The 27,560-nt window shown below is 38.2% G+C and overlaps 1 protein-coding gene across 1 annotated transcript in view; it reads right to left on the bottom strand.

The window, feature by feature from the left end:
- The window catches only part of SIK2 (salt inducible kinase 2), a 132,809-nt gene that overhangs the window by 33,426 nt on the left and 71,823 nt on the right, over positions 1-27,560 (bottom strand). The window contains exon 4 of the mRNA XM_018059798.1: positions 9,954-10,115. Coding sequence (XP_017915287.1) covers positions 9,954-10,115 — 162 coding nt within the window. The remainder of the gene's footprint in view (positions 1-9,953; positions 10,116-27,560) is intronic.

Below are 27,560 nucleotides of genomic sequence, written 5' to 3' on the forward strand. Positions count from 1 at the left end.
CCTGGTTTCTTTTACAGAGAAATGGTATTCAAGAACCAAGACTAAGGCCTCAATGTACTCACTGCAGCTGGGCTGTCATCAAACAGAAGAAACATATGTATGAATGCTTATCGGTGTACACACACCCACACCCTATATTTATGTTGATTCCTTTTGATATGGATATGTATTAAGAAGAAATGTTAACCTATGAGTTCACATTGATACTTCTTACTCCAAATTGGGGTTCAGACTAGCATTATTTTGATATTATTTTTATTCATACTTGATTGACTAAACAACTCGACAGAATTTTGAAGGTATAAAGTGTTTTTCCTCGAGGTAATCTGTTATTTGCGTGGGAGTAATTGCTTGAACTCTCACTCATAACATACCTTGAACTTGTCAGATCAATCAAGATTTTCAACATTTCCTGAGCATAGCAGGGAAAAGACAAATCTTTCTCAAAGAACTCTTAGCTTCAAAATTTTAAGATGTGAAAGCATACATTTTTGAAGCAAAATGACAACTAGTCTTTCAACATGGCATATGAGTTATAATCAAATCCAAAAATCATTTACATCTTGCCTACTTTGGACTAGGCATTACACACTTGGTATTTTTGTATATATTATCTCAATCATGAATGTCCTTACCTTACAAAGGGGGAAACTGAAGCTGAAAGTGGTTAATTGAGTTGCCCAAACTATCTACAAGTGGCTTAACCAGTATTTAAATACAGGTCCTTTGAACTCCAAGCCAGGCGGGGTTTTTTGTTTTTTATTTTTAACTGTATCACCATCACTCTTCAGAGAAGTTTAACACAACTTAAAAATGGATGTAAGGCTATTATAAAACCTGCGGAAAATTCTTTACATTGTACAGAGACAAGAGATTTTCTAATTTATCCTTCTGCTAGCAGAACTTGACAAGTGAGGGCTTTCTCATCTCTACAATATTGAATGCTTTGTTAAAAGCATCCTTAACAAGTGAATGGGAATAATTAGGATGTTTACAAAGCAAATCTCAAATATACACCTACATTCATTTTAGAAATCCATATTTATTTTAAGAATGCATGACATGTTAAAATAGACACATCTTGTCCTTTTCATATGAAGATGAGTAATGGCATCTTATACTCTGAGGCATATACTCCAAGGTTTTACTGTGATGTTAGCTTTGGGATTTCCTGCTATATCCATATTTTCTCACTTGATTTTCATGTCACATAAATGTCAATAAAGAAAGCATTTGAGGTAGAGTTTCTAACTACAGAGCAGATTAATTACTGTTGACTAGTTCGCTCAGAAATCAACTTGGCCTCACAAACTGAGTCCTCTAATTATTTATTATCTAACTAACCACTAACAGACCATGGATATATTTGAAAACAGTATTAGAACTGCTATAATTGTTTTCTGTTTTATATTTTTAAAGTGGTTGATTGACCCAAATCTTCCTGATAAGAAAAACCAACTATTATTACTGTTATCACTAAGTTACATAAATTTTCATTGCCCAAACACCATTAGCAGAGGGCTAATGTTTTAGGAATAACAAGGCCTTACAAAGAGTAAGCAACCTGACATCTGGTCCCATCAGTTCATGGCAAATAGATGAGGAAACAGTGGAAACAGTGACAGACTTTATTTTTCTGGGCTCCAAAATCACTGCATATGGTGACTGCAGCCATGAAATTCAAAGACGCTTGCTCCTTGGAAGAAAGGTTATGACCAACCTAGGCAGCATATTAAAAAGCAGAGAGGTTACTTTGTCAACAAAAGTCCGTCTAGTCAAAGCTTTGGTTTTTCCAGTGGTCATGTATGGATGTGAGAGTTGGACTATCAAGAAAGCTGAGTGCTGAAGAACTGATGCTTTTGAACTGTGGTGTTGGAGAAGACTCTTGAGAGTCCCTTGGACTGTAAGGCGATCCAACGAGTCAGTCATAAAGGAAATCAGTCCTGAATATTCACTGGAAAGACTGATGCTGAAGCTGAAATTCCAATACTTTGGCCACCTGATGCGAAGAACTGACTCATTTGAAAAGACCCTGATGCTGGGAATGATTGAAGGTGGGAGGAGAAGGGGATGACAGAGGATGAGATGGTTGGATGGCATCACCGACTCAACGGACTGAGTTTGAATAAGCTCCAGGAGTTGGTGATGGACAGGGAGGCCTGGCGTGCTGCAGTCCATGGGGTCGCAAAGAGTCAGACACGACTAAGTGACTGAACTGAACAAAGAGTAAATAAGCTGATCCTGATGATTACTGTCTGATGGGAACAAAGCACATTAGTGAATACTGTCAGAGTGAAACAGATCAAATATTAGCATGCATACAAATCACCTGGGGAACTGCTGAAATGTGGATCTGATTCAGGGCCTGGGGTAGGGGAGTTCAAGAGTCTGTAGTCCTAACAGGCTCCAAAGTGATGCTCATGCTGGTCCCCTGACCACTCTTCCAGTAGTCAGGACATAAAGAATAAAACAGAGGTCGTGAAAAAGATACAGAAGATGTTGAACAGCTTGTCACTGTTTATTGTTGTGAAATAGAATTACTAAATACTTTCAGGATTTAACATTCACATGTCAAAGACTAATAGAAGTCCTTAGGTAAACTATTTCAAGTCATTTTTTTAAAAGAGAAAAAAGTAACCAAAACATTGAAAACCAGTCTTCAAGCTAAGAAAAAAGTAAATGATTTCCAGGAATCAACACAACCCAGGCAACTTTTAATCTCCAATAGTGTGTTATAATGTCTAATTTATAATTTTAAAAATCCTCCTACAGAGAAGCAGATGGCTTTAGTGTTAAATTTATCCTTGTTTCTAAAATTGCCAGTAGAATTCAGATATCCAGTCTTGCTGAAGAGTTACATGTCTTTTGCAGTTATTATAATAGGAGAGAAGACAATTATGAGGAAATGAAAGCTGACAAATGAAAGGTAGTAGAGTGTGAAGCCAGACCGGACCCACTGCACAAACTGAATGCCAATCAGCCATCGCTGACATCAACGTGTATTTTGTTGGCCACCGGCAAGAGAAGGCCAGCTGCACAGTTCACTTCCAAACATCAGTCACCCCCTCCCTACCTGACAGGAGGACACAAGAACAATCATCACAGCTGACATGAAACGTGATCCTACTGACCGTGGTGAGACGTCTATTTGTCCAGTGAGAGAGTTTAGTGAGCTGAGAAGTGAATTAAATGCTCTTCCTCTGCCCAAAATGGAGTGGGGAGGAGGAAGGAAATGAAGAGGGGAGAAACAAGACAAAAGGAAATAGAAGCCTTTGAGCCACCTTCCATGTTCCAGGCTTAATACGTGGCCAGGGCTAAGCAGGCTTGAAGGATAAAGACAAGGCCTCACTCCGTTTGCTGATGCAAAGCTCTCTGCACATTTTACATAATACTAGGGGCAGGAGGATAACAAATGGAAGACTTTTAATAAAGACTTTCTAACAAAACCTGTTTCAGCCTATCCCACCCTCTTTTGGTTCCAGGGCAGAAAACTAGAATTATATATACAGAAATCTGATCTCCAGTTCTTCCAGTAAGCAGGAAGATTGCTAGAAGCAATCAGGAGAGATGATGGGCTACTTATAGATTACAGGTCAGTTCAGAAAGGAAGTATTCCTCTTGGGCGGAAGACAAGAGACCTGTGATGCACAGGTTAGATTTATTAGGCTTATTACACACAACTAATTACACTGAAGGTCCCTCTTAGGAAAATATATTAATTTGCATCAAGCAGAAACAATTTAGAATATAAGTGATAAACCTTCCTTGTACCTCTGGATTTGCATTGATAAGACTTTAAGTCTTGGTAATTAAAAAGACATGGTGGGGGGGTTATATGGCTATCAATTTTTAAGATTTGTTTTCACATGGAATCAATTATACATTGAATACAAATACCTTTTACTGTTTACATGCTGCCAGGAATTTTAGTTAACAATTTATTTAACAAACACTTGACTAGTACTAACTATGTACCAGGCACTGTTCTCAGAAGTATGCAAATATTAACTAATAACCACTATGAGATATGAACTTCCATCACTCCCTTTTAACTGATAAAGAAACTGAGGACAGAGAGATTAAGTAACATGCCCAAGGTCACGCAGTTAGTAAAGTGCAGAGCCAGGGTTCAAACCCAGGTAGCCTGGCTCCAGAGCCCATAATCTTACCTACAAGCTCCCTGTGTTTAACATTATCACTAATCCTTACAATGTTCCTGACAAACAGATTAATCTCTGTTTAATAGATTTGGAAACCCAGGCTTGGTGAAGTTAAATAATCAGCCCAAGATCACACAGCTAACAAATGGCACAGCTAGAATTTGCACCAGTACTGTCTGATATCAAACTCCACATGCTTTATGTGACGGCTTGTCTGACTGCTGATATTTTTTGAAAACTTTCTCTGAGTAATTCATACATATTAATTCTTATCTAAGTATTCATCATAAGCATTTCAGATTAGGAAAGTTGAAAAATAAAACTAAGTGTTTTTCATCAATTTATTCTCAAGTTAATGCCTGCAGAGTCATAGCCAAAATAGCATGGAGGAAACAGTACTGCAATTATTAAAACTAATGAAAGCCAAAATTTCTTTGCATTCTGCCTCTGATTCTGAATGTCTCAACACTTGTATTCTGTGAAGGCTGGAGGTCTCATAATTGAGGTGATGAGCATATACAGGCGTGGGTGAATCCAGGGCTCACCAGTACCTGAAGTCTTTTACCCATTCAGTTCCGTTCAGTTCAGTTCGGTTCAGTCGCTCAGTCATGTTTGACTCTTTGTGACCCCATGAATCGCAGCACGCCAGGCCTCCCTGTCCATCATCAACTCCCGGAGTTCACTGAGACTCACGTCCATCGAGTCGGTGATGCCATCCAGCCATCTCATCCTCTGTCGTCCCCTTCTCCTCCTGCCCCCAATCCCTCCCAGCATCACAGTCTTTTCCAATGAGCCAACTCTTCACATGAGGTGGCCAAAGTACTGGAGTTTCAGCTTCAGCATCATTCCGTCCAAAGAAATCCCAGGGCTGATCTCCTTCAGAATGGACTGGTTGGACCTCCTTGCAGTCCAAGGGACTCTCAAGAGTCTTCTCCAACACCACACTTCAAAAGCATCAATTCTTTGGCGCTCAGCTTTCTTCACAGTCCAACTCTAACATCCATACATGACTACAGGAAAAACCATAGCCTTGACTAGACAGACCTTTTATGGCAAAGTAATGTCTTTGCTTTTCAATATGCTATCTAGGTTGGTCATAACTTTTCTTCCAAGGAGTAAGCGTCTTTTAATTTCATGGCTGCAGTCACCATCTGCAGTGATTTTGGAGCCCCCAAAAATAAAGCCTGACACTGTTTCCACTGTTTCCCCATCTATTTCCCATGAAGTGATGGGACCAGATGCCATGATCTTCGTTTTCTGAATGTTGAGCTTTAAGCCAACTTTTTCACTCTCCACTTTCACTTTCATCAAGAGCTTTTTTAATTCCTCTTCACTTTCTGCCATAAGGGTGGTGTCATCTGCATATCTGAGGTTATTGATATTTCTTCCGGCAATCTTGATTCCAGCTTGTGCTTCTTCCAGCCCACCGTTTCCTCATGATGTACTTTGCATATAAGTTAAATAAGCAGGGTGACAATATAGAGCCTTGACGTACTCCTTTTCCTATTTGGAACCAGTCTGTTGTTCCATGTCCAGTTCTAACTGTTGCTTCCTGACCTGCATATAGGTTTCTCAAGAGGCAGGTCAGGTGGTCTGGTATTCCCATCTCTTGAAGAATTTTCCACAGTTTACTGTGATCCACACAGTCAAAGGCTTTGGCATAGTCAATAGAGCAGAAACAGATGTTTTTCTGGAACTCTCTTGCTTTTTCGATGATCCAGTGGATGCTGGCAATTTGATCTCTTTAGAGAAGCATAAAAGAGAATCTGATTTGAAAGCCAAGATTCTGTATTTATTAAAATAAACCATGTTTGATATTTCCATTCCATTTTCTGTCTTATAAACAGAGGCAAATATTTTAATTTAAACCTAGTTTTGGTTTACACTTCTCTTTAATTTCACTGTGTGTGTGTGTGTGTGTGTGTGTGTGTGTGTGTGCGCGCGCGCATGAGTATGTGCTCAGGCATGTCCAACTCTGTGACCCATGGACTGTAGCCCCTCAGGCTTCCCTGTCTATAGAATTTTCTAGGCAAGAATACTGGAGTGGGTTGCCATTTCCCACACCAGGGGATCTTTCCAACCCAGGGATCAAACCCACACCTCCTGTGTCTCCCACATTGACAAGCAGATTCTTTACCACTAGCGCCACCTGCAAAGTCCAATTTCAACATACAGCATGGCTAAAACAGTTTATTTATTCAGCCCATTTAGTAAGAGATGTTCATAAGCAGAATAAACACAGAATGTATAATTTGAGGGAATAATTTTTTGGTATTTTATTCTGAGGTTCTGTAATTTTTCCACGGAGCCCCATCTTTCCTACATGTGTTAGGAACACTTCTACACATCTGAGGGTGTGTGGAATCCTTCATGATCCCGCATGGCTACCTGTCCAGGCTCTTTTCCTATCACTCCTCACTGACGCTTCCTCTCCACTAGCTCTTGTCTGCAGCTTCCCTTCACACTGAGTTCTCTGGCCTGCCTGCCTCTGCCTGAAGCTGCCATCCCTACCTCACCTCCTCAGCTAACTCTCTTCCTTTCTCCTTCTCCCTGCCAATCCCACCACAAATGCCTCCCTCCTTTATAAAGTCTTTCTAATGCCTTTCCTCATTCTTCCAGGCACAATCTTCTAGCCTCATGGGTTGTATGACAATTATCTTTTTGTGCTGTATTCATTTAAAGGTCTGGTTCTGAACAGATTAACTCCTTGAGGTAAGAGCAGAGTTGAGCTTTTTTGCACTGCTGTTGTTTTTTCCTCGAAACACCTGAATTTCTAGGACTTAGCTGAGGAGCGTAGTAGATGCTTAATAAACATTTGCTGAAATTTGGGGTCAATGGTGGTGAGGGTGACAGAGGAAAAAAATGTGGGCAGGAAGGAAATTTGAATGCTTAGCTAAATTGCATGTACATGTATGTGTGTGTATCCACTTGTGAGACACAGAATCAAGGACACTAAATGTATAAATACGGAATGATAGAATCCAAAATTCAGTCAGTGAGCACTCCCTCAGGAATAACTGATAAACCAAGCTGGTGAGCTGCAAGAAGCACTCATGCCGTGGTCAGAGAGACCAGGCTTGAACTCCAGGGCTGCTGCTTATTATCTGAGGCACCTTGGCAGGTGACTTAATTTCTCTTGTGTTTCAGCTTTTCGTCTAAAAACTGGCAATAGGTACGCAGCTCCTAGGGTTGCTGTGAAGGTTAAATGACACAAGTACATAGCAGGGTGCCTAAAGATAGTGAAGGCTCAGTAAACGTTAGCTGTTACACTAGCTTCACCAGAGAGAACAACTGTAGGTTTCTGACATTTCACCTGTCTTCCAGATGAAAAGGAGAGGATTTTGAAGTTCAAGTATTCAAAAATAAAAATAGCAAAAACAAACAAATAACTAGATTTCACATAATGATAGAAATACTAAGTTTATCTACCTACAGGTGAGAATTACAGAAGACATTACTGTAGCCAGGCAAAACTTGCTAATAACCTTAATGGAATATTCTGCATATTCTGTTTGCAAGTTTCTTTGGTGCTCTATTTTGACGTGTTGGTGACAGAGCACTTTGTAATTCCTATAATATATGACTCCCACCTCTAACATTTCTTTCTCTGCGTGAAATGACTCCCAGAACTCGTTTAATAAAGGTATTGTTTTTTACAGAGTAAAGAACCGCCCCCTCAAAAAAAAACCCAAAATAAACCAAGAGCCTTCTCTGACAAGGACAACTTTGGGGCAGCTGATGTTTTCAAAGAGAAGTAAACAGAAAATTCCAGTGGTGTGCACCACAGAAGGTTTGCAAAAAAAAGTGAAATGAATGGGACCAAAGGAAGGGCCACAAGAAAACGAAAAGTGGGAGAAATGAATATACATTATAAATTACAGAACCACTAATATTGCATTTAAATTACATAAACACTAATACTACATTTTTAAAACAAAAAGACAAATCAATACAAATCTTTATATATATAATGGGAATGTAGCAAATTAACATAAAAATGCTGTCTTATTTAGGTAATTCTATTAGAGGAAAAAAAAAATCAAAGACTACAGAATGAAAAATCCATTATTCCTTGAAGCATACATAACAGTGGCATTTAATATGAATTATCAAAATTAAAGTAAAATAAGTAAAAAAAGTAAGTAAAATTAATTTGTTTGCCTTCCCTAAATGTCTAAGACAAAAACTGATGATAAATGGCATAGAAATAGGCCAGCTAAATGCATGAATCAGAGGCTTCTCGCTTCTATTTTATACCACGATGCAGCAAATTAAGGCATTTGCTTTGTCCCTAAACTTAGTCCAGTGGGTATCCACCCAAGTTAGTCATCCATTTCTTGCTCAGCCTCTCTTGTGTGGATGTCTGTCCCTTTTTAATAAACCTAGGACAAATCGCCACCTCTTGTAACTCTGCTAAACTTTTGCTTTGTGCCCTTGATGCTCTTCCAAACTCTAACCGAAACAAACCTCTCTACTTCCCACACCTGCAGACTCTGCTGCTGCTTCTCTGGTGCACGCCCACATTTTCTTAACTGGACAAACGCATCAGATTCCTGATTTAGTCTCCTGCCCAGCCTCACCCATATCTGCCACCTGTCTGCACTCTGTGGCAGAGTGAGACATCCTTCCAAAATGCAAATCTGGTCATCTTATCCAGTCCTACTCCATCCCCACCCCACCCAAAAAGCTCCAACAGGTTACCTGCAGAATAAACTCTACTGTCTTTTCCATGGTCTTCAAGACTTTTCATATTCTGACCGTTGCCGACCTGCTCTTCCTGTATCAACCCCCTCATGCCTACAGATTTTATATTTACCTAATAGTGAGCAATCATTCCCCACCATTTCAATCTCAATCTCTTTCTCTCTCTTTTACCTGTGATATTTACACAGTTGGCCTGCCTGTCTGTAATATCCTACTTCTGTTTATCTCCCTGGCAAGCTTCTGACTCATCTCTCAAGCTTGAATTCAAGTAGTTTCTTCTCTGTGCAGCTTCTTGATTTCTCAAGTAGACTGATGTTCTGACACCTGTACTTCTATTGCAGTCTGTATTACAGTTTTGGGCACGTATCATGTTATATTTTCATTATTCTTACTTCCCCACTAGGCTTTTAAGATCACAAGAAATGACTTTTTGATTTGTATCCTTAGTACCTAGCACAGCACAGTACCTGACACACAAATAATTACTGACTGACTGAGAGTTTTGACCATGTGAATAAGTAAACTTGGAATATAAACTATAAAAGTCTTTGTTAATTGTGAAAAGGGTAGAAGGAAAAACTAGCAAAAATAATCTTATTCTCCATGTTGTAAGTCAAAACCCCACTGTATCAGAAGGCGGCAAGGTGCTTCTGTGTCCCCAGCACTCTCATTCTCCTGTGGTCACCTCCTCTGTCTTATTTCTGTCTGCGACCTCTCTCCAGCCACCAGTCATACTGAAGAGAGCAGGGCAGAGCGCCGCAACCTTCGCTGCTCCTGCAGCCCCCTCGGCCTCTCCAAACACTCACACTCTCAGCGGAGCACCACAGAGGGGCCTGAGCACAAACCAGACTGAGGATGCAGATCAGAGCCTAGTCGGAGTCTTGCCACGCTGCGTGTTGAGCTTAGTTCCCTTTTCTTTTTCCCCTTACTTTTCATTACACGCAGGACTAAGGAACAGATAAAATACTCTGAGAGGGGGTGACGTCCCAGGTGGGAGCACTTCTGAACCTCCGCCTGCAGGTCTGTTTGCGCACCCCCAGCGCTGCGGCTCACGCCTGACCGCGTCAGAGCCAGCAGTGTCCCAGTTACCTGCTATCTTGATATTCATGTTGTTGTCCAGCAGGAGATTTTCAGCCTTGAGGTCACGGTGCACAATCTGCCGACCGTGACAGTAATCAACAGCAGACAGGATTTGCCAGAATTTGCGCCTGGCCTCAGACTCATTTAACCGGCCATGGTTAGCAAGGTAGTCTGTAAAAGGAGAAAGAATTTAGAATTACTCACACACACCCAAACAAAAAAAAAACAACCCACTGTCAGTATCAGGATTTTTTTTTCCCCTCAAAAACTTCTTTTAATAATGAGAGTTAGGGTTGAAGTAAAACAGTTTCCAAGTTCCTTGTCCTGAGAAAAATAACTCCAATCACATTTCACTGGAGTCTGGATAAGTGGACAGAGCCCAAGACCAGACAACAGCAATTGGCATAATACAGCATAATTCAAAAAGCTTCTTTAGGTTAAGAGGTACAAACTAATATGTACAAAATCAATAAGCAACAAGGATATATTTACTGTACAGCACAGGAAAATACAGCCAATGTTTTACAATAATTTTAAATGGGGTATAATCTATAAAAGTATGGAATCAGTATGTTGTACACCTGAAACTAACAATATTGCAAATCAGCTAGACTTCAGTAACACAACACCGTAAATCAACTAAACCCCAATAAAAATTAAAAATAAAAAACTGTACTTCCATTTTTTAAAAATGCATTTTAAAGTCTCAACATTCTCTTTGCTCTTTGTAATAAATTTTGAATACTTTTCCTAACCATCTTTTAAAAATAAAATTTATTTAAAACAAAGAACATAAATAAATTCTTGGACTTCTCATCAGACAAGGGACATTCTTCCTTTAAACAACCATTTGTGAAGTTATTGGACAAACCATCTGTAATAGAAGATACAACAGTCCCTGGAAGTAGCTTAAATAATTCACACCTTGTTATCTTGTTCAGGGGAGCAATGCTGATCTACCCTAAAACATGCAGACTTGTTCTCAAAACCATGTCCTCTAAACAAGTATACTTTGCAAGATACATTAGCTCTTTCTGTGCAATATTATAATATCTATTAAAGTATTTTATTTGAAAATTAATTCTATATGAGTTCAATAGAACTAAACATTACAATTTATTCAAGTTTCACCTGAAGATCTGACAGGCCTCCGACATGATCTTTTCAGGAAAATGGGGTCAACATCAAACCTGAAAGGCTTTTCAGTTTAAGATTTTTTTCTGAAGTTAGGACTGTATGAGTGCATTAATATTCACAGTCATCGTCACGTATTTTCTGCTCTAGGCTTTGTGGTTTTACTGGTTTTCTAATTCCATCTTTTTGGCTAATGCCATCCTCAATATTTACTATAAAGTTTACTAACATTTGTATAGCACTTTACAGTTTATCAAGCATGTTCATATCACAGTATCTCGCTTAATCTTCCTAAAAGTCCTCTATGATAACTATTACTCTAATTCCCGTTTTGTAGATGAGGAAACTCAAGGCACCAAGTGATCTGGCTGAATTCAGACAATTGGTAAGTGCATGGTTGCTCTGGTACTAGAATCTTTGAAAAACATTTTTAAAAAACTGTATCAAACTTCTTTATTAGACTCCTGCTAAAGTCCTAAATATCCTTTCAAAACCCTGCTCAAACGCCACCTTGTCCTGAAACAGTCCCTCATCTCTCAAGTGAAAAAGTGAAGTGAAGTCGCTCAGTCGTGTCCGACTCTTTGTGACCCCATGGACTGTAGCCTACCAGGCCCCAGCCATGAGATTTTCCAGGCAAGAATACTGGAGTGAGTTGCCATTTCCTTCTTCAGAGATCTTCCCGACCCAGGGATCGAACCCAGGTCTCCTGCATTGCAGGCAGACGCTTTATCGTCTAAGCCATCTCTTAGGTAGTATTTAATAATCACTCTCCTCTGGACTCCTTCTCACTTATAACACACTGGCTCGTACTTTCATTATTTGTATGCATAGCATAAACATCTAACGTGCAGATACATGCAGCCCTTATTCTAATACTCTGTGCATTAGAAAATATAAAAGATCCCTTCATTTAAGCTTCTTGAAGATAGACCCATATCATTCTCTTTTGTACTTCCCACACTGTTTATTGCACTATGCACAAAACAGCAGAGGTCAAATACTGAATACACAGCTGACTAAGGTCTTAATACAGATGGTATCATGAAACATTCCAAAAACAATATGATCAAAGTATGGAGCAGGAGTGCTCTACTCTATATGTTACAGGCTTTAAATGTGAGTGAACTTTTATATATTTTTATACATGTACTGTTAACAGACTGAGATGAGTTTGTCACAACTCCCTTTTGCCTTTACAGAGCACACAGTAGCCATTCATACTTGTAAGAGGGGAAAAAGGATCACTTAAGAACCAATCTGTAGACTTTTCAGCCAAAATGTCCAAACTATCATCAGAGTGACTCTAGATACATTGGCAAGTGAACAATGTGCTTTCTATTCATAATAGTAAACTGGAGCCTCATTTCTCTGGATGAGCAGGGACATAGGTTAATTAAGGGCAAATGCAAATTCCCAAGGGGAATGCAGTAGGTTTTATGTAAGGGATTATCTTTTGACTAGTTATAACCTTCCTAAGAGTCTAGATAAATGCTACTTAAACTGTATCACTAAATGAGACAATCTTTCCACAGACAAATGACTGACTTTTCCAAACAGAATTTTTTTCCTGTTGAAAATTCTGAGTCAATGTGGATCAATGGAAAAAATTTTTTTGAGATTTTTGACAACACAGAGAAACTTAACAGATGCAATATGAATAAGTACATGTAAATATATGCAGAAAAATAACCCAAACTATTGCCTACAAAATGAGTCCTGGGACGCACAATAGAATCTACAGTAACTGATGGTTTTTTGAAGTGATCAGTCCAAACTGGAACTACTATAGCCAAGGGTGTTAAAAAGCTTTGTAGCTTGGCAGGAAGGGATAGTCTGTAAAACAAAGTAGGGGTATGTCTGAAGCTACAGTCATCACATGTCAATAAACCTATAACACTGTGAGAAAAATGAGAACATTCATGTTCCAGAGAGTAAGACACCATTTACAGAGGTGGAATTTTCACTTCTTAAGCAAAAATCCCATCAAGTATTTCAGCATATCTATGCTCTTCCCTACTCTTTATGATTTCTGCAGTGCAGACTACCCCCAGAACTAACCCCCAGAGATCAGAAAATAACCGAGGTAAAAACCTGGGACTGCAAATTATCATCCCCATGAGGGGCACTGTTATCAATCCAACTCAAATTAATGCACAAGGTTTAAAGATAACATTCAAAAAGCATGCATTTCAGATTAAAAAAATACTTAATTACGGTTACAGAAAAACACTTATAAGTGAAATAGGAATTCTCTATATGAATTGCATATTGAATCTCTATATGTATTTTTGATGAAGGGATAGTTCTAAAAAATTCTTTCCTAGATTTACATTTGTTCTTGATTGTTAATTTTATGTTTTTTGGTGTTAATAACGAAACTTTAAAAGGACTTATGTATTTGGCTGCACTATGTCTTAGTTGTGGCACATGCAGTCTTCGGTCTTTGAGCAGCAGCAGCGTGCAGGATCTTTAGCTGCAGCCTGTGAGACCTAGATCCCTGACCAGAGACTGAACCTGTGCCCCCTGAGCGGGGAACGAGGAGTCTTAGCTACTGGACTGCCAGGGAAGTCCCAACAAGCCTTTTTAAGGCTATATTTTGTACGTGTGAAAGTGTTAGTCACTCAGTCATGTTGGACTCTTTGTGACTCCTTGGACTGTAGCCCACCAGGCTCCTCTGTCCATGGGATTCTCCAGGCAAGAATACTGGAGTGGGTTGCCATGCCCTTCTCCAGGGCATCTTACCAACCCAGGGATCAAATCTTGGTCTCCCACATTGCAGGCAGATTCTTTACCATCGGAGCCACCAGATAAGCCCTATATTTTGTATGTCCTTCCCCCCAGTTTTGCTCTTATGATTGATTTTTATCGTATTTTGATAAACATCATGGTCTGTGACAGATTGGCCAATCAAAAAAACACTGGTCTTTCAATACTGACAATTTGAGAAATACTGGTACAGACAAATAAACAGGCAATTACAATAAACTGTGGTAAAGGCTGGGCTTCGCTGGTAGCTCAGTGGTAAGGAATCCGCCTGCAATGCAGAAGCCACAGGAGATGCAAGTTCAATCCCCGGGTCAGGAAGATCCCCTAGAGGAGGGCATGGCAACCCACTCCAGTATTCTTGCTTGGAGAATCCCATGGACAGAGGAGCCTGGCAGGCTACAGTCCATGGGGTCGCAAAGAGTCGGACACGACTGAAGTGACTTAGCATGTGTGCACCTGATAAAGGCTAACACAGGAATAAATACATCCTAGTAAGTATTTTTGGAGAAGGCAATGGCACCCCACTCCAGTACTCTTGTCTGGAAAATCCCATGGACGGAGGAGCCTGGTAGGCTTCAGTCCATGGGATCGCGAAGAGTCAGACACAACTGAGCAACTTCCTTTTCACTTTTCACTTTCATGCACTGGAGAAGGAAACGGCAACCCACTCCAGTGTTCTTGCCTGGAGAATCCCAGGGTCGGGGGAGCCTGGTGGGCTGCCGTCTATGGAGTCGTACAGAGTCAGACACGACTGAAGCGACTTAGCAGCAGCAGCAGCAGCAGCAGTAAGTATTTTTGCATTTGAAATTTAATTTTTTTTATTACAGAAGTTTCAAACATACATGAAAGTGGGGAAAACAGTGTAATTCTCCAGATTGAAAAGTTATCAACATTTTGCCTTATTTGCTTCACTTATCCTTTTTTTCTTTCCTTTATTCTTCCTTGTGAAAGTGAAAGTGTTAGTCACTAAGTTGTGTTCAACTCTTTTTGATCCCAGGACTAGCCCACAAGGCTCCTCTGTCAATGGGATTCTCCAGGCAAGAACACAGGAGTGGGTAGCCATTTCCTTCTCCAGGGCATCTTTCCAACCCAGGGATCAAATCTTGGTCTCCCACACTGCAGGCAGATTCTTTACCATCGGAGCCACCAGGAAAGCTATTCTTCCCTGTGATATGGTTTATTTCACACTCCACCAACACTGCTTTAATGTCCCTGGAAAGTTTCTCAGTTCTCATCTCTTATGACCTTTCAATTATTAGTTTATACTTCATTGGTTCTCAAAATAAACATCTCTTCCTGTTGATTCTGTGTTTGTCTGGTTTTTCTCCATCTCTTTCACTAATTGTCTCTACTTTCTCTTCAATCACATAAGACTACCATAGCATAGTTCTGGCCTTTTGCTGTTCTTTTCCTGTGCTCCTTCCCTCATAGAATTAATCTAAACTCCTACCTTTGTAGGGATAATCTTTGATCTGCTTCATTCATTCTTTCTTTTTTTTTAAAATATATTTGACTGCGCTGAGTCTTAGGTGTCCAATGAGATCTCTTAGTTGTGGCATGTGGGATTTAGTTCCCCAACCAGGGATCAAACCTGGGACCCCGGCATTGGGAGCAAGGAGTCTTAGCCATTGGACTACCAGGGAAGTCCTGGTCTGCTTTATTCTTAACTGGATGATTTTAGTGTTCTTTCACATGCTTCTCATTTATTGCCACTCTCGGGGGTACTTCTTCAGTCACTTCAGTCAAAATATGTTGTAACATCTGACCTGGAACTTTCTGGTCACAAATTCTATTCAGAATCTAATGAAAATTATACTTACATACAAAGACATATGTAAAATTTTATGTGCAATTTCAAGGGGGTCTATAAAATCTTAATTTATTCAAAGTTAGGAAATTCTTCCTTAAGGGATTTCATTCTCTGATTAGAACTTCCTCTAGATCTAGCAAGGGGCTTCTCTTGTGGCTCAGCTGGTAAAGAATCTGCCTGCAATGTGGGAGACCTGGGTTCCATCCCTGTGTTGGGAAGATCCCCTGAAGAAGGGAAATGCTACCCACTCCAGTATTCTGGCCTGGAGAATTCATGGACTATACAGTCCATGGGGTGGCAAAGAGTCAGACATGACTGAGTGACTTTCACTAGATCTAGCAAGCGCATTTAACCTTTCAATAACTATCACAATTGAGGACCTACACAGATTTTCTTTCTGCTACTGTGGTGTTATCAAGACTGAGTTCATTTTTCTTTTTATAAACTTCACTACCACCTTCTAAGTCACTATAACTATCATCTTACAGTCACTCAACCTCAAAATTTCAAGCATCATCTTCTACCAACCCCTGAATTAAGTATAGCTAAAGCCCCAATTGGGCTTCCCAGATTGTTCAGTGGTAAAGAATCCGCCTGCAATGCAGGAGCAGCAGATGTGGGTTTGATCCCTGGGCTGGAGAAAATCCCCTAGTGGAGGAAATGGCAACCCACACCAGTATTCTTGCCTGGAACATCCCATGGACAGAGGAACCTGGCAGGCTATAGTCCATGGAGTTGCAAAGAGTCAGACACAACTGAGCGACTGGACACGTGTGAACACAAAGCCCCAAAATAGGTTTCAAGATTTAAGTTTTATATGGTATAATTAATGAAAGTTTTCACCTTTCTTTTATAGAGTCTAGATTTCACAGACAGTGCATGACTGTGCTCATATATGCTCAGTAAATCTTAGCTGCTACCGTCACCATGGTTGTCCTCCTCATCACCACCAACCACCCCACGCGGCACCCTTTGTCTTTCCCCTGGGATAAGGAGCAGCTTTCCAAGGCTCTTATCAAAGTGGAGAAACCCAGTCAGGTGACTCTTCTCAAATTTCAGGAGTGTCAGACTCTTTGAATGACTGACATAAAGGGTAACGCTCTTCCCCCAGAAATTATTAGTATTCCTTAAAGCTGGAGCTGGGTAATAGATGAAAAGATTAATACTTTAGGCAATTACATACTTAATGTTATGCTAAAAGGATTTAATTTGTAATTTCATCAATCTGTAATCTGGGAGTAAAGTAAAAATGTTGATGCCAATTTAATATTCTATGGTGAAATAGCCTTTAAAAAAAAAAAGACAAAAAACCAAATGACCTCAGATGATTAAATCCTGGTCAGACATTCCTAACCCACAAATTTACAAAGACTAAATCTGAAGATAGATAGTGTTTTATGGAATCTGACCATTATGAATCCTGAAGCTCTAACAAGGTAATCAAAATTGGTTCATTTATTCTCTTAAAAATACTCTGAAGATCCATTATCTTCAAGCCCCATATTCAAATCTTTATTCATCTTTTCCTCTAACATTCCTTTCCTTTAATCAGTACAAAGTATCACTATAAAATAAAACCATCTCACTATAAATTAGGACTCTGGTCTTTGTCAATGTAGTCTGTGCTGGTTCTAACTAATCACTCTTGGATAAAATATAATTAAGAAAGGGAGGTCCATTAAACAAAAACCGGAAAATCAGTTTTTGGCACGTTAATACATGTACCACCTTACGCTTGTAAACACGAACAGAAAATAGATTAGTCGTATGATCTGTACTGAATTAGGATGACGAGGGTTATCCTAATTTAAAATACTAGACTATAATATTATTTATACTATTAAACTACATTAAACTTTTAATGTAGACACATTTATGAATATGAAACTATAGATTTTTAAAACATGTTGCTTTTCTCTGTTTGTTTCTGTAAGTACATAATCATTTCAAATTGGGAGTTTGTCAAAAATTAAAGGAAATTGTTGCTTGTGGTATACTCTGGCAATTTAATTGTGCTTTCAGCAATTTCCCTACATTAGACTGTTTGCATCTGTTCTTCAAGCTATGTGTAACTACTGAAACAAACCACAGACTTCTGAGAAGTAAGATGAGCCTTTAGTTACAGAGCTGAAAGTTTTAAAGATTATTTACAATCAACTTCTTTGACTATACATTTAAGTTTTCAGGGATGATTAAAAGCGAATATGGTCAAACTTTTCTAATGTGTTTTGTAAACCCCACAGAGAAGCCAACAGATTGTGATATCTGATGACAGTATGGACACAAGCAGATGACTTCAAAAATTGTCATATCTTTAGAAAAATACTTAAGTAAAATAAATTTCTGATTTCCTTGTACATAGGAAGACATCAATATAGCAGAAAAAGTTACGGAATCAGACAGCCCTGATTATGAATGCTGTTTCTACTTTTCACTGCTGAATAACATTGGACAAGTTATTTAGGCCCCTGTCTACTCTGACTTTTCAGTAATAAACCTCAAATTTGTTCTTTGTGGGAATGTCCTACCTTACCTGCTCCTCAGATGAAGTCTAACTTTATTGCATAGAACCTTTCTAAGAGTATTTTATTTCTGTATCTATTCTAGTCTATTGATTTCCATCTATACACAGCAATTTTTATCCTGTTGTATGAAAACATCATACTCTCTGCTGTGTCTGATATAAGTCTGGTAGTTATGACACAAAATAAGCATTAGAAAAAAATTATATTTCCAGTTTTGAAATATTTAATAGAAAAATCAAGAAAGAAGACTTGTAAAAATAAATATATACAAAGAACATGATTTGAGGTCCAGTTTCCATATATGTGTACAGATCTTCAAAAAGCACACAGATACATCTCAATTATGAATCAGAATAAATTCAATCGCAAAGAATAATGAAAAGTCAAAACTGTTAGTTGCTTAACTGTGTCCAATTCTTTGTGATCCCATGGGCTGTAACCAGCCAGGCTCTTCTGTTCATGGGATTTCCAAAGCAAGAATACTGGAGTGGGTAACCATTCCCTTCTCCAGGGGATCTTCACAACCCAGGGATCAAACCTGGGTTTCCTGCATTGCAGGCAGATTCTTTATTGTCTGAGCCAGCAGGGAAGCCCAGGAATAATAAGCATAGTAGCATATGATGACATGGGCCCTCAATCATACTGATTCTTTTCAGATCTGTCTTGAAGCACAATGCTTTCTCTCTCATGGAATCAAATTAAGGAAGAAAGTCACACTTTATTGTGAGTTTAAAGTAAACAGTCATCTGTTTATTCACTCATTCAACAAACACCTTAATGACCTCTTTGTGTCAGCCACTACGTTGGCATTTTGACCTCACGAAACTTTTATTTGGGTGGAGTAAACAACAATAAATAAGGAGATAAAAATTATAATCATGAAGTATAATAAATGCCAGAGAAATAGGGTGACCCTCTGGAAAGTATCTGGGAGAGGCTACTTTATACAGAGTGATCAGGAGAGGCCTTTACGAGAACGTACTATTTCAACTCGGGAGAAAAGCATTCAAGAACAGAAGAAACCAATCCAAGGCTAAGTCATAAAGATCAAAGAAAAGGGGGAGGCATAGGAGGAAACTGAAAAAGCAAGGTCAATAAACAACAAGATCCTACTGTACCACACAGGAACTCTGCTCAGTGTTATGTGGCAGCCTGGATGGGAGGGGAGTTTGGGGCAGAATGGATACATGTATATATTCCCTTTGCTGTCCACCTGAAACTATCACAACATTGCCAATCAGCTATATTCTAATATAAAATAAGAAGTTTAAGAACACAACAAAAAAGAAAAAAGAAACAAAAAGAAACAAGGTCAAACTCAGCAAGAATTTAGAAGCCTAAAGAGGGAGTCTATATTTAAAATATTGGGAAATTGGTAAACGGTTTTAAGTAGGTGGGAGACCTGACCTAACTCACAATTTAGAAGCACTTAAAAATAATCTGAAACTCTGAACTCTATGTTAATAAGCAATACAGTTCCATCAAGTAAAAAGTCAAATAAAAAATTTAAGCACCCCTATGGGAACGATCCTGATGGCTGATGCGAGAGCCAGAAAGAAATAAAACTCAGTCCCTAATAATGCAAACAAATTTACAATACACATGAGAAAAGAAGGTTAAATAATAAAAACTAGCTCTTCAAGACAATAGATGTCATGAGGTAATACTGGCTTACAGATGTTAAGATGAGATATTGTATAAAACATTATAAAGACTCAATATAATTTTAGAGCAATAGCTGGTTTTCTTACTGATTTTGATATATGTAGTAACATTTCATTAACTGTACCAGAACTGCTTTTAAGATTTTATTTTTTTTTAATGTCAACTGAATAGCCTAGGAAAGTGCCCAGACTCATATTTAATACTACCAGGTGATGATGTCATCTCAATGGCATTAAACATTCCAGACAATTCCTTAAATAGGTATTTTCATCTCACCTATTTTTATCATCTTTACATGGCCTCAAGGTCTGTTGTGAATTATTTCTGAGTAGTGAATATCACTGGACTGATAAATGAGTCACTCTAAACTGAACTACTGATGTTGTATGCTATTTACTCAATTTATGGTAGTGTTATAATAATATTTATAAATGCAATCTGGTCACACTTCTAACACATTCTTTACATAGATAAATACATCCAGATAACTAGTTTGATATGCAATTATTTCTTAAGAAGGAAAGAAATACAGGCGAAAGAACAGGCTGTGGTTTACCAAACCATGCAATTTTTAGGAATTAGGATTTAAAAGCCAAACAAACAGAATAAGATGCAGATGAGGAAGGGAAAAACATGTTAATTTTAACATTTTGGTTTCTGTATATACCTACTCTAAAGACACAAGGTTAGCACATACTTGAGATCGAAGATATTGTTGTCATTCACTTCATAAATCAAACAGCAAATATATTTATTTTTTTTTCATTGACTTCTTTGGGTGAATTGTGAGTGGAAAACAATGAAGCCAGGCTGGATGGGTTCATTCAGAAATCTACACAGAGAACTCAAGACTGTAGCTTAAACTGTGCTGGGAAAGAACAAGTTTTCAAGGAATCTCTCTCAATAAAGTTAGTTACAGAGCAAACCAAGTTTCTTGGGTAAACAAGTTCAGGAAAAGTCAAGCCCCTTAATTTATCATCCAGTGGCTTGACTATAATGTATGTTTCCTGGGGTCCTACACAGGTAAGAATGACATTGTGAAGTCATTTGTCAAAGTGGAGAAAGGAGAACAGTGAAAAGGAAGAACTATCTGGAAAAAACAAGACCCTAGGTACTTGCTCAACTACTCAGAAAATCAAAGAGGACGGTTAATTCAGTAACAAACTGACATTACAAAGGTGAAATATTTCTGTGGCAGATTTTTGTTCCCGTATCTTTACTTCACCCCTGTAAAAAGATTATATGTATCTATCCTCTCTGCTGTATGCTTCCCAGTAGAATAGATGGTATATATCCTCGCCCTATGGCCTTTGTGCTTGGTCATGGGAAAAGTGTGTGGTCTGACTTGATCCCATGTGTTTCTACCGAGTGTCATGAGAAGAGCATGCCTCAGAATGAGAGACATTGAAGCAGACTGAATCCAACCTACAGCCTGAAATAAAGTGATCCCAGCTGACCCACAGACAAAAAACAACTGTTGACGTAAATCACTGAGTTGTGGAGTTACGTAACATTATTATAGGAAAAATATGACTGATAAAGTTCCCAGTATTAGAAAAGAGAAGTTTGCTCAGCTATAAAATGAACTATAATTATACAAAGAAATCTTTTGAATACTTTTGCCACAGAATTTATGCAGTATTTCGTGTTTCCTATTATATGTACACCTGTATTATTTTTACACATCTGAATGATTTTTTAGATATCAAAACCAATTTGATTCCCCCTGAAGAACAACTGCTCACGTAGACTGTATTAGTTATTGGCTCTATTATATAAGATGATGCAAAACAGACTAGTCTGGTTTCCTGGCAGAAGCATGTCACATGATCATGTTTTCCAAGCCAGTTTGTCCATTATCAGCACCCAGCCTTGCCCACTGCCTCCTCCTTCCAGGTTCAGCGCTGGGTAAGGGGGACAACAGATTAGACATGGTTCTGAAGAACCAATTATGATTCAATTCTACAGGAAGATAAAACAGACAGAGGGGTTAGTTAGGGCTATTCCTAAGTCAAGGAAGTAATTAAAGATAGCGCCAAAATGGACATGCACTAATGTTGAAAACACTGGACTCTATTCTCAGCTCTTATGCAAATCACTTAATCTTTCTAGGTCTCAGTTTTAAACATACTTAATACACAAAATAATTTCTAGGGCTGCTTTTTATTTTGTTTCCAGTTTTATTAAGACAGAATTGATATTCATTACTGTATAAGTTTAAGGTATATAGCATAATGATCTGACTTAAAAACATCATGAAACAATTACCAAAATGAACATCCATCATCTCATATAGATACAAAATAAAAGAAACAAAAAATAGTTTTTTCCTTGTGATGTGAACTCAGGATTCACTCTTAACAATTTTCATATATAACATACAGCAGTGTTAATTATATTTATCATGTTGTACATTGCACCCCTAGTACTATTTACTTCATAACTGCAAGTTTGTATCTTTTGACTGCCTCTAAGGCTGCTTTTTAATTCAATATTAATACTGCAGTAGATATCAACTTTGTGTAAAAACGTGACTTCAAATTTCCCCCTGGTTTATTTATTAAAAAAACTTTTTTGTGGTAAAATACACATAACAAAAAGTATTGTCTTAACCAGTTTTAAGTGTACAGTTCTCTTGATTTTTTTAAAAAAATTTTTAATTGGAGGACAATTGCTTTACAATATTGTGTTGGTTTCTGCTGTACAACAATGTGAATCAGCTGTAAATAACCCCCTTGGTTTATTTTTATTAAATCTTTTTCCTTGTAATTGATGGTATAAAAATCCTGAGGACACCTGTTTTAGGGCTGGAGAGAAGTTAGATGTATCAGGGATGTGGAAAGGACAGAATCCTAAGTGGAGATGATACGAAAAAAACAGATCAAATCCAAGACGCTCACAGGAAAGATAAAAGGTAAATGGTTAAGGTTTGGACAGTATTCAGGGGTCTAATATAGTCAGGAAAGCTTGGATCCTTACTTCTGATAGTTTCAGATAACAATATCTGACACTTCATAAAGCTGGTAGTAGTTTGATCCCTGGGTTGGGAAGATCCCCTGGAGGAGGGCATGGCAACCCACTCCAGTATTCTTGCCTGGAGAATCCCATGGACAGAGCAGCCCGGTGGGCTACAGTTCACAGGGCTGCAAAGAGTCAGACATGACTGAAGCAACTTAGCATGCACGCAGTGTGCCAAAAGAGTACTCAGAGTGACAAAAAACAATTAAGGCCTCTAATCACATAGCTAATTAATAAATGGTTCTTTTTAACAAGAGACAAGAAGCTGTAAATGCTTGTGAAACCTACTGGTTTTAAGAATGTAGTGGTAAAGATCCTGAATAACAAAGGAATAGGAATAGTCTTGAGCAAAGTTCTCTCCTGTGGCCTTTGAAAGATTAATATTCCACAAGGGACATGACTTCATACAGTTGGGTGTGCAGATTCAACTCTAACATTTAATGATGTCTCCAGGTGGTTTAAGTGGCTAGCCTTGTGTTACAGGTGTGGCTAACCATAAAAGAGATCAGCATGGGTTTCTAATCATTACTATTAGGAAAACCAAACATAGTATTATCATGAACTGCTGACATACAAAAGTTTAAGCACTCTAAGATACAACTTGGTACCATTCTCGCTAATCCAAAAGTTTTTATTACAGTCAGAATTTAAACTAATAATGGTCAGACCTACAGAGTTTAGAAGAGTCTGCACTCTTCTCAAAGCTCCATATCCACTAAAGTTAGAACATGGTCCCATGACTTGAAAAACATTAAAAGTCCTTGTATTCGCTCATAGGTGGTGTACATGCCTTTCAGAGCAAGAGTTTTCTGACTACCTTATTGTTGTTTAGTTAGCAGTTTCTCAACAGTCTCTGACCTATCTCTCTAATCAATCTTTTAGATCCTCTTATTCCTTTCTCTTTGAACAAAGGAAAAAAAATAATAGTAAGCCCATTTTACTTTCTAGGAATTTGTTAAGGCACGCTAAATCTAATCAGTTAGCCAATTATTACAAGAACGTTAGCAATTTAAAAAGTAGATTCTCTTAATAATTCTGAATTTAAAAATTGCTACTCTGAGGTTTACTAAACATTCTAGGAACAGTCAAAGAATACCCTATTGGAGTTTAACATGTCTCACAATACTATGGACTTTTAGAGCTGTATAACCCTGAGAGGAGCTGAAGCTAAAGCCTTGGAGAAATTCTGAGCTTGCTCTATTTTTAAAGTCCATCATGTGCTAGTATTACCAACAGTTCAAATAGGATAGCTTATGTACTATTCAAATATTTGTGAACCATTAAGCTTTTGTATAAATAAGGATGTCTATTAACCAAACAAATTGGAAAAAAACAGTGAGATCTGTCAATGACCTTGGATTTGATCCTTTGAAATCTACAGGATTAAGCAATCAGTGCCAGCATGTGAGTTGCCTAAAGAAAATTTCATCACGAGGATAAATGACAAAGACTAGACTGGCAGCCTTTTGAACTACTATAATTAAGTTGCAGTTCATGCCATTGAAAGAATGAGGCTTTATCAAATCTGCGTATCCCCGTAACATACAGATAAAAGGCAGTAAAGATACCTTGGAAACAGAGAACGCGGAGTAGAGTTAGGAAATGTAGTCTATAGTCAGTAAGAAAAGGATAGCCAAGATCAGAGAGGATGGTAGGGGAGTAAAGAAATGATGCATTCAAAAGGCAAACCTTTTTACTAATGGTGAGGTCTAATGACCATGAAGTCATTATGGCTGGGTGAATGTACATAGCCAGTACACCACAAAGTGATTAATATCTTAAGTGCTAAGAAGTTTTCCAACTCAGCTAATTAGAGATTCCTGTGGGAAAACATTTTTAATTTAACATGCAAGTCAAAATGAAAAGAGATTTTCTTTATAATCATTTTGATAAAGCAATTTCACAAAGACAGAATATGTAAAATTATTAATAGTAACTTTTTCTGAGGACCGTCATATCTTACATACAGGTAGATTCGGAGAGACATATACATATACAAATGTATTCTCCCCCCTTTTACCTCTCCAATCTATTACCAGTTTAACTCAATTCCATTCAAAACAAGACCTACTTGCAAGCAGAGAGAAAAGGACAGTGTATGTGAGTCGTAATAAAGCAGTTAACTGTAATTCTGGTTCTCTTTTAAACTTTATCCATTTCCTTCCTAATTTACCTATCCATGATTTAATAAATCATTCATTAATAAAATATTGACCATGCTAATCACTAGCCTCACCTCTTAACTGCCTACTCACCAACCCACATGGATAACTAATAAGCATTTCATACTTAACATGCCCCCAATAGAATTCTTGATCATTTCTACTAAGCATAGACCTTTCCCAGTCCTCTTAAGAAGGGCTAGAACTTTCATCTGACAGTTAATATAGAGGCCCCTGACAAACAATCTGTTAGAAAATCAAGTCAACTCTAACTTCAACAAATGTCTGGAATCCTATCATTTTTCTTTATCGTTTCCCCTTCAGTCCAAGTCACCATTATCTCCCGCCTGAACTACTACAGTAGCTTCTTAACTAGTTTTCCTACTTCTGTCCTTGCTTCTCTATCTTTTATTCTTGACACAATAGCCAGAGTGATCTTTAGAAATACTTGTATATATCATGTCAGTCCTCTGCCCAAAATCCACCCATGGCTTCCCATATAGATAGATGGCTTTACTTAGGGTAAAGGCCAAAGTTTCACCATGGCTGAAAAAAGGCCCTAACTGACCTGAAACTGAAAAGATCTATGATTTAATCAATACAGCAGACTCAAAAATTATACAGTAAATGAAGTATGATTGGTCATAACTCAGCCCTGAGGTGAATGCTCAAATCTGTCAAAGCTATTGAAACCAAGGCCTAACCTTTGACACAGAATTACATTCACAAGTTTGCAAGGATATATGCATAAGTATGTTCAGTGGAGTATTATTTGAAATAGCCAAAATCAAGCAACAATTTAAATACCCATTAATATAGGAATGATTAAATAATTTATGGCATATAATCATACTGTGAAATACCACGAAGCTTTTAAAACCTGTGGTGAATCTTTATGTATTAACAGGAGAGAATTTCTCTCCCTCTCTGACACACACCCCTCACTTTAGTAATTCCAGACTGAGTGCAGTTCCCGACATCTGTCTGCCAGTGCATTGGCTGCTGCCTCTGAATTTGTCTGCAAGACTTACTGTACTAATTTCTGCACATACGTCAAGACATATCACAGTAGCACCTCCTTAAGGAAGCAGTTCCTGATGTCTCCAGTTGGGCAGGACAGGTGCTCAGGGTTTGTTGACGAGATTAAAAGGAAAGTATCTACTGATATATTTTCTCTATTCTAAAAACTAGCTTGAAACATTATTCTACAAATTAAGTGGTATCTGTTCCCTCTTTCTCTCAAATACAATATATTTAATAATTTATTTGTGTGTCACACATCCTACCACTGATACAGAACTGTGGTCTTTCCCTAGAGATCTTAACAGCTACTCAGAAATGTGTGCAGTGAGGAATAATTTTTGTAACAGCTTTACTGAGATACAATTAGCACAAACATGTAATTTAGCCATTCAAATCACACAATTCAATATTTCCTAGTATATTCACAGGGAGAATTATTTTCTTTTAACAACACTAAAAGCACTCTTTCAGTTTGGAAACAATCAATTGTGATTATCCTAAGATGTAACACAGGGGTGGTAAAAAAAGAAAAAAAAGAAGCAATTATTATATCTATGTAATCCATTTTGGGACCACATTATTGAGCTTACAGGAGTAGGAAAGAAACCTGTACTACTTTCAGTCTCATCAAATGTTTAAAAAAAAAAATGTCTCAATTCAGTTCAGTCGCTCAGTCGTGTCCGACTCTTTGCGACCCCGTGAATCGCAGCACACCAGGCCTCCCTGTCCATCACCAACTCCCGGAGTTCACTCAGACTCACGTCCATCGAGTCAGTGATGCCATCCAGCCATCTCATCCTCTGTCGTCCCCTTCTCCTCCTGCCCTCAATCCCTCCCAGCATCAGAGTCTTTTCCAAAAATCTCTAGGGCTTGATAAATATTTGTTAAATAAAATTTCCAACTATCTACTAAATATACTGGATACCATACCAGTCCTCATATTCAACACATTCTGAATGGAACTCATTACTAACTGGTTTTCTTTGTAAACTGTTAACTCCTGTTAATGGCACCAGTATTTCCTTCATAGTCAGTCTGTGACAGCTGGCTTTCCTTCACCCTGTCACAGTCTGTAGTTTTTACTTGTAAGGTCACATCTGCAAATTCACACTCAGGACATAATTCCCCCAACTACCCAGTCCACCTGAAAACTTTCCAGCTACTAGCCTCTTAATGTTTTTTTTTATATTAATTTTTATTCAGTATAGTTGCTTTACAATGTTCTATTAGTTTCTATTGTACAACAAAATGAATAAGCCATACATATACATATATTCCCTCCCTTTTGGATTTCCTTCCCATTCAGGTCACCACAATGCATTAAGTAGAGTTCCCTGGCCTATACAGCATGTTCTCATTAGTTATCTATATTTTACATAGTACAAATACTGAGCCTCTTGATGTGTTTGATGTGAACCACACATTTAGGTCTCAGTCCAAACTCAGTTCACTACCACAAGTATGGTCTACTGTATCATAGAACAAAATAATACTCTTTAATTAAGATAACCAA

The sequence above is a fragment of the Capra hircus genome, chromosome 15, assembly GCF_001704415.2.
Source record: "Capra hircus breed San Clemente chromosome 15, ASM170441v1, whole genome shotgun sequence".
NCBI lineage: Eukaryota > Metazoa > Chordata > Mammalia > Artiodactyla > Bovidae > Capra > Capra hircus.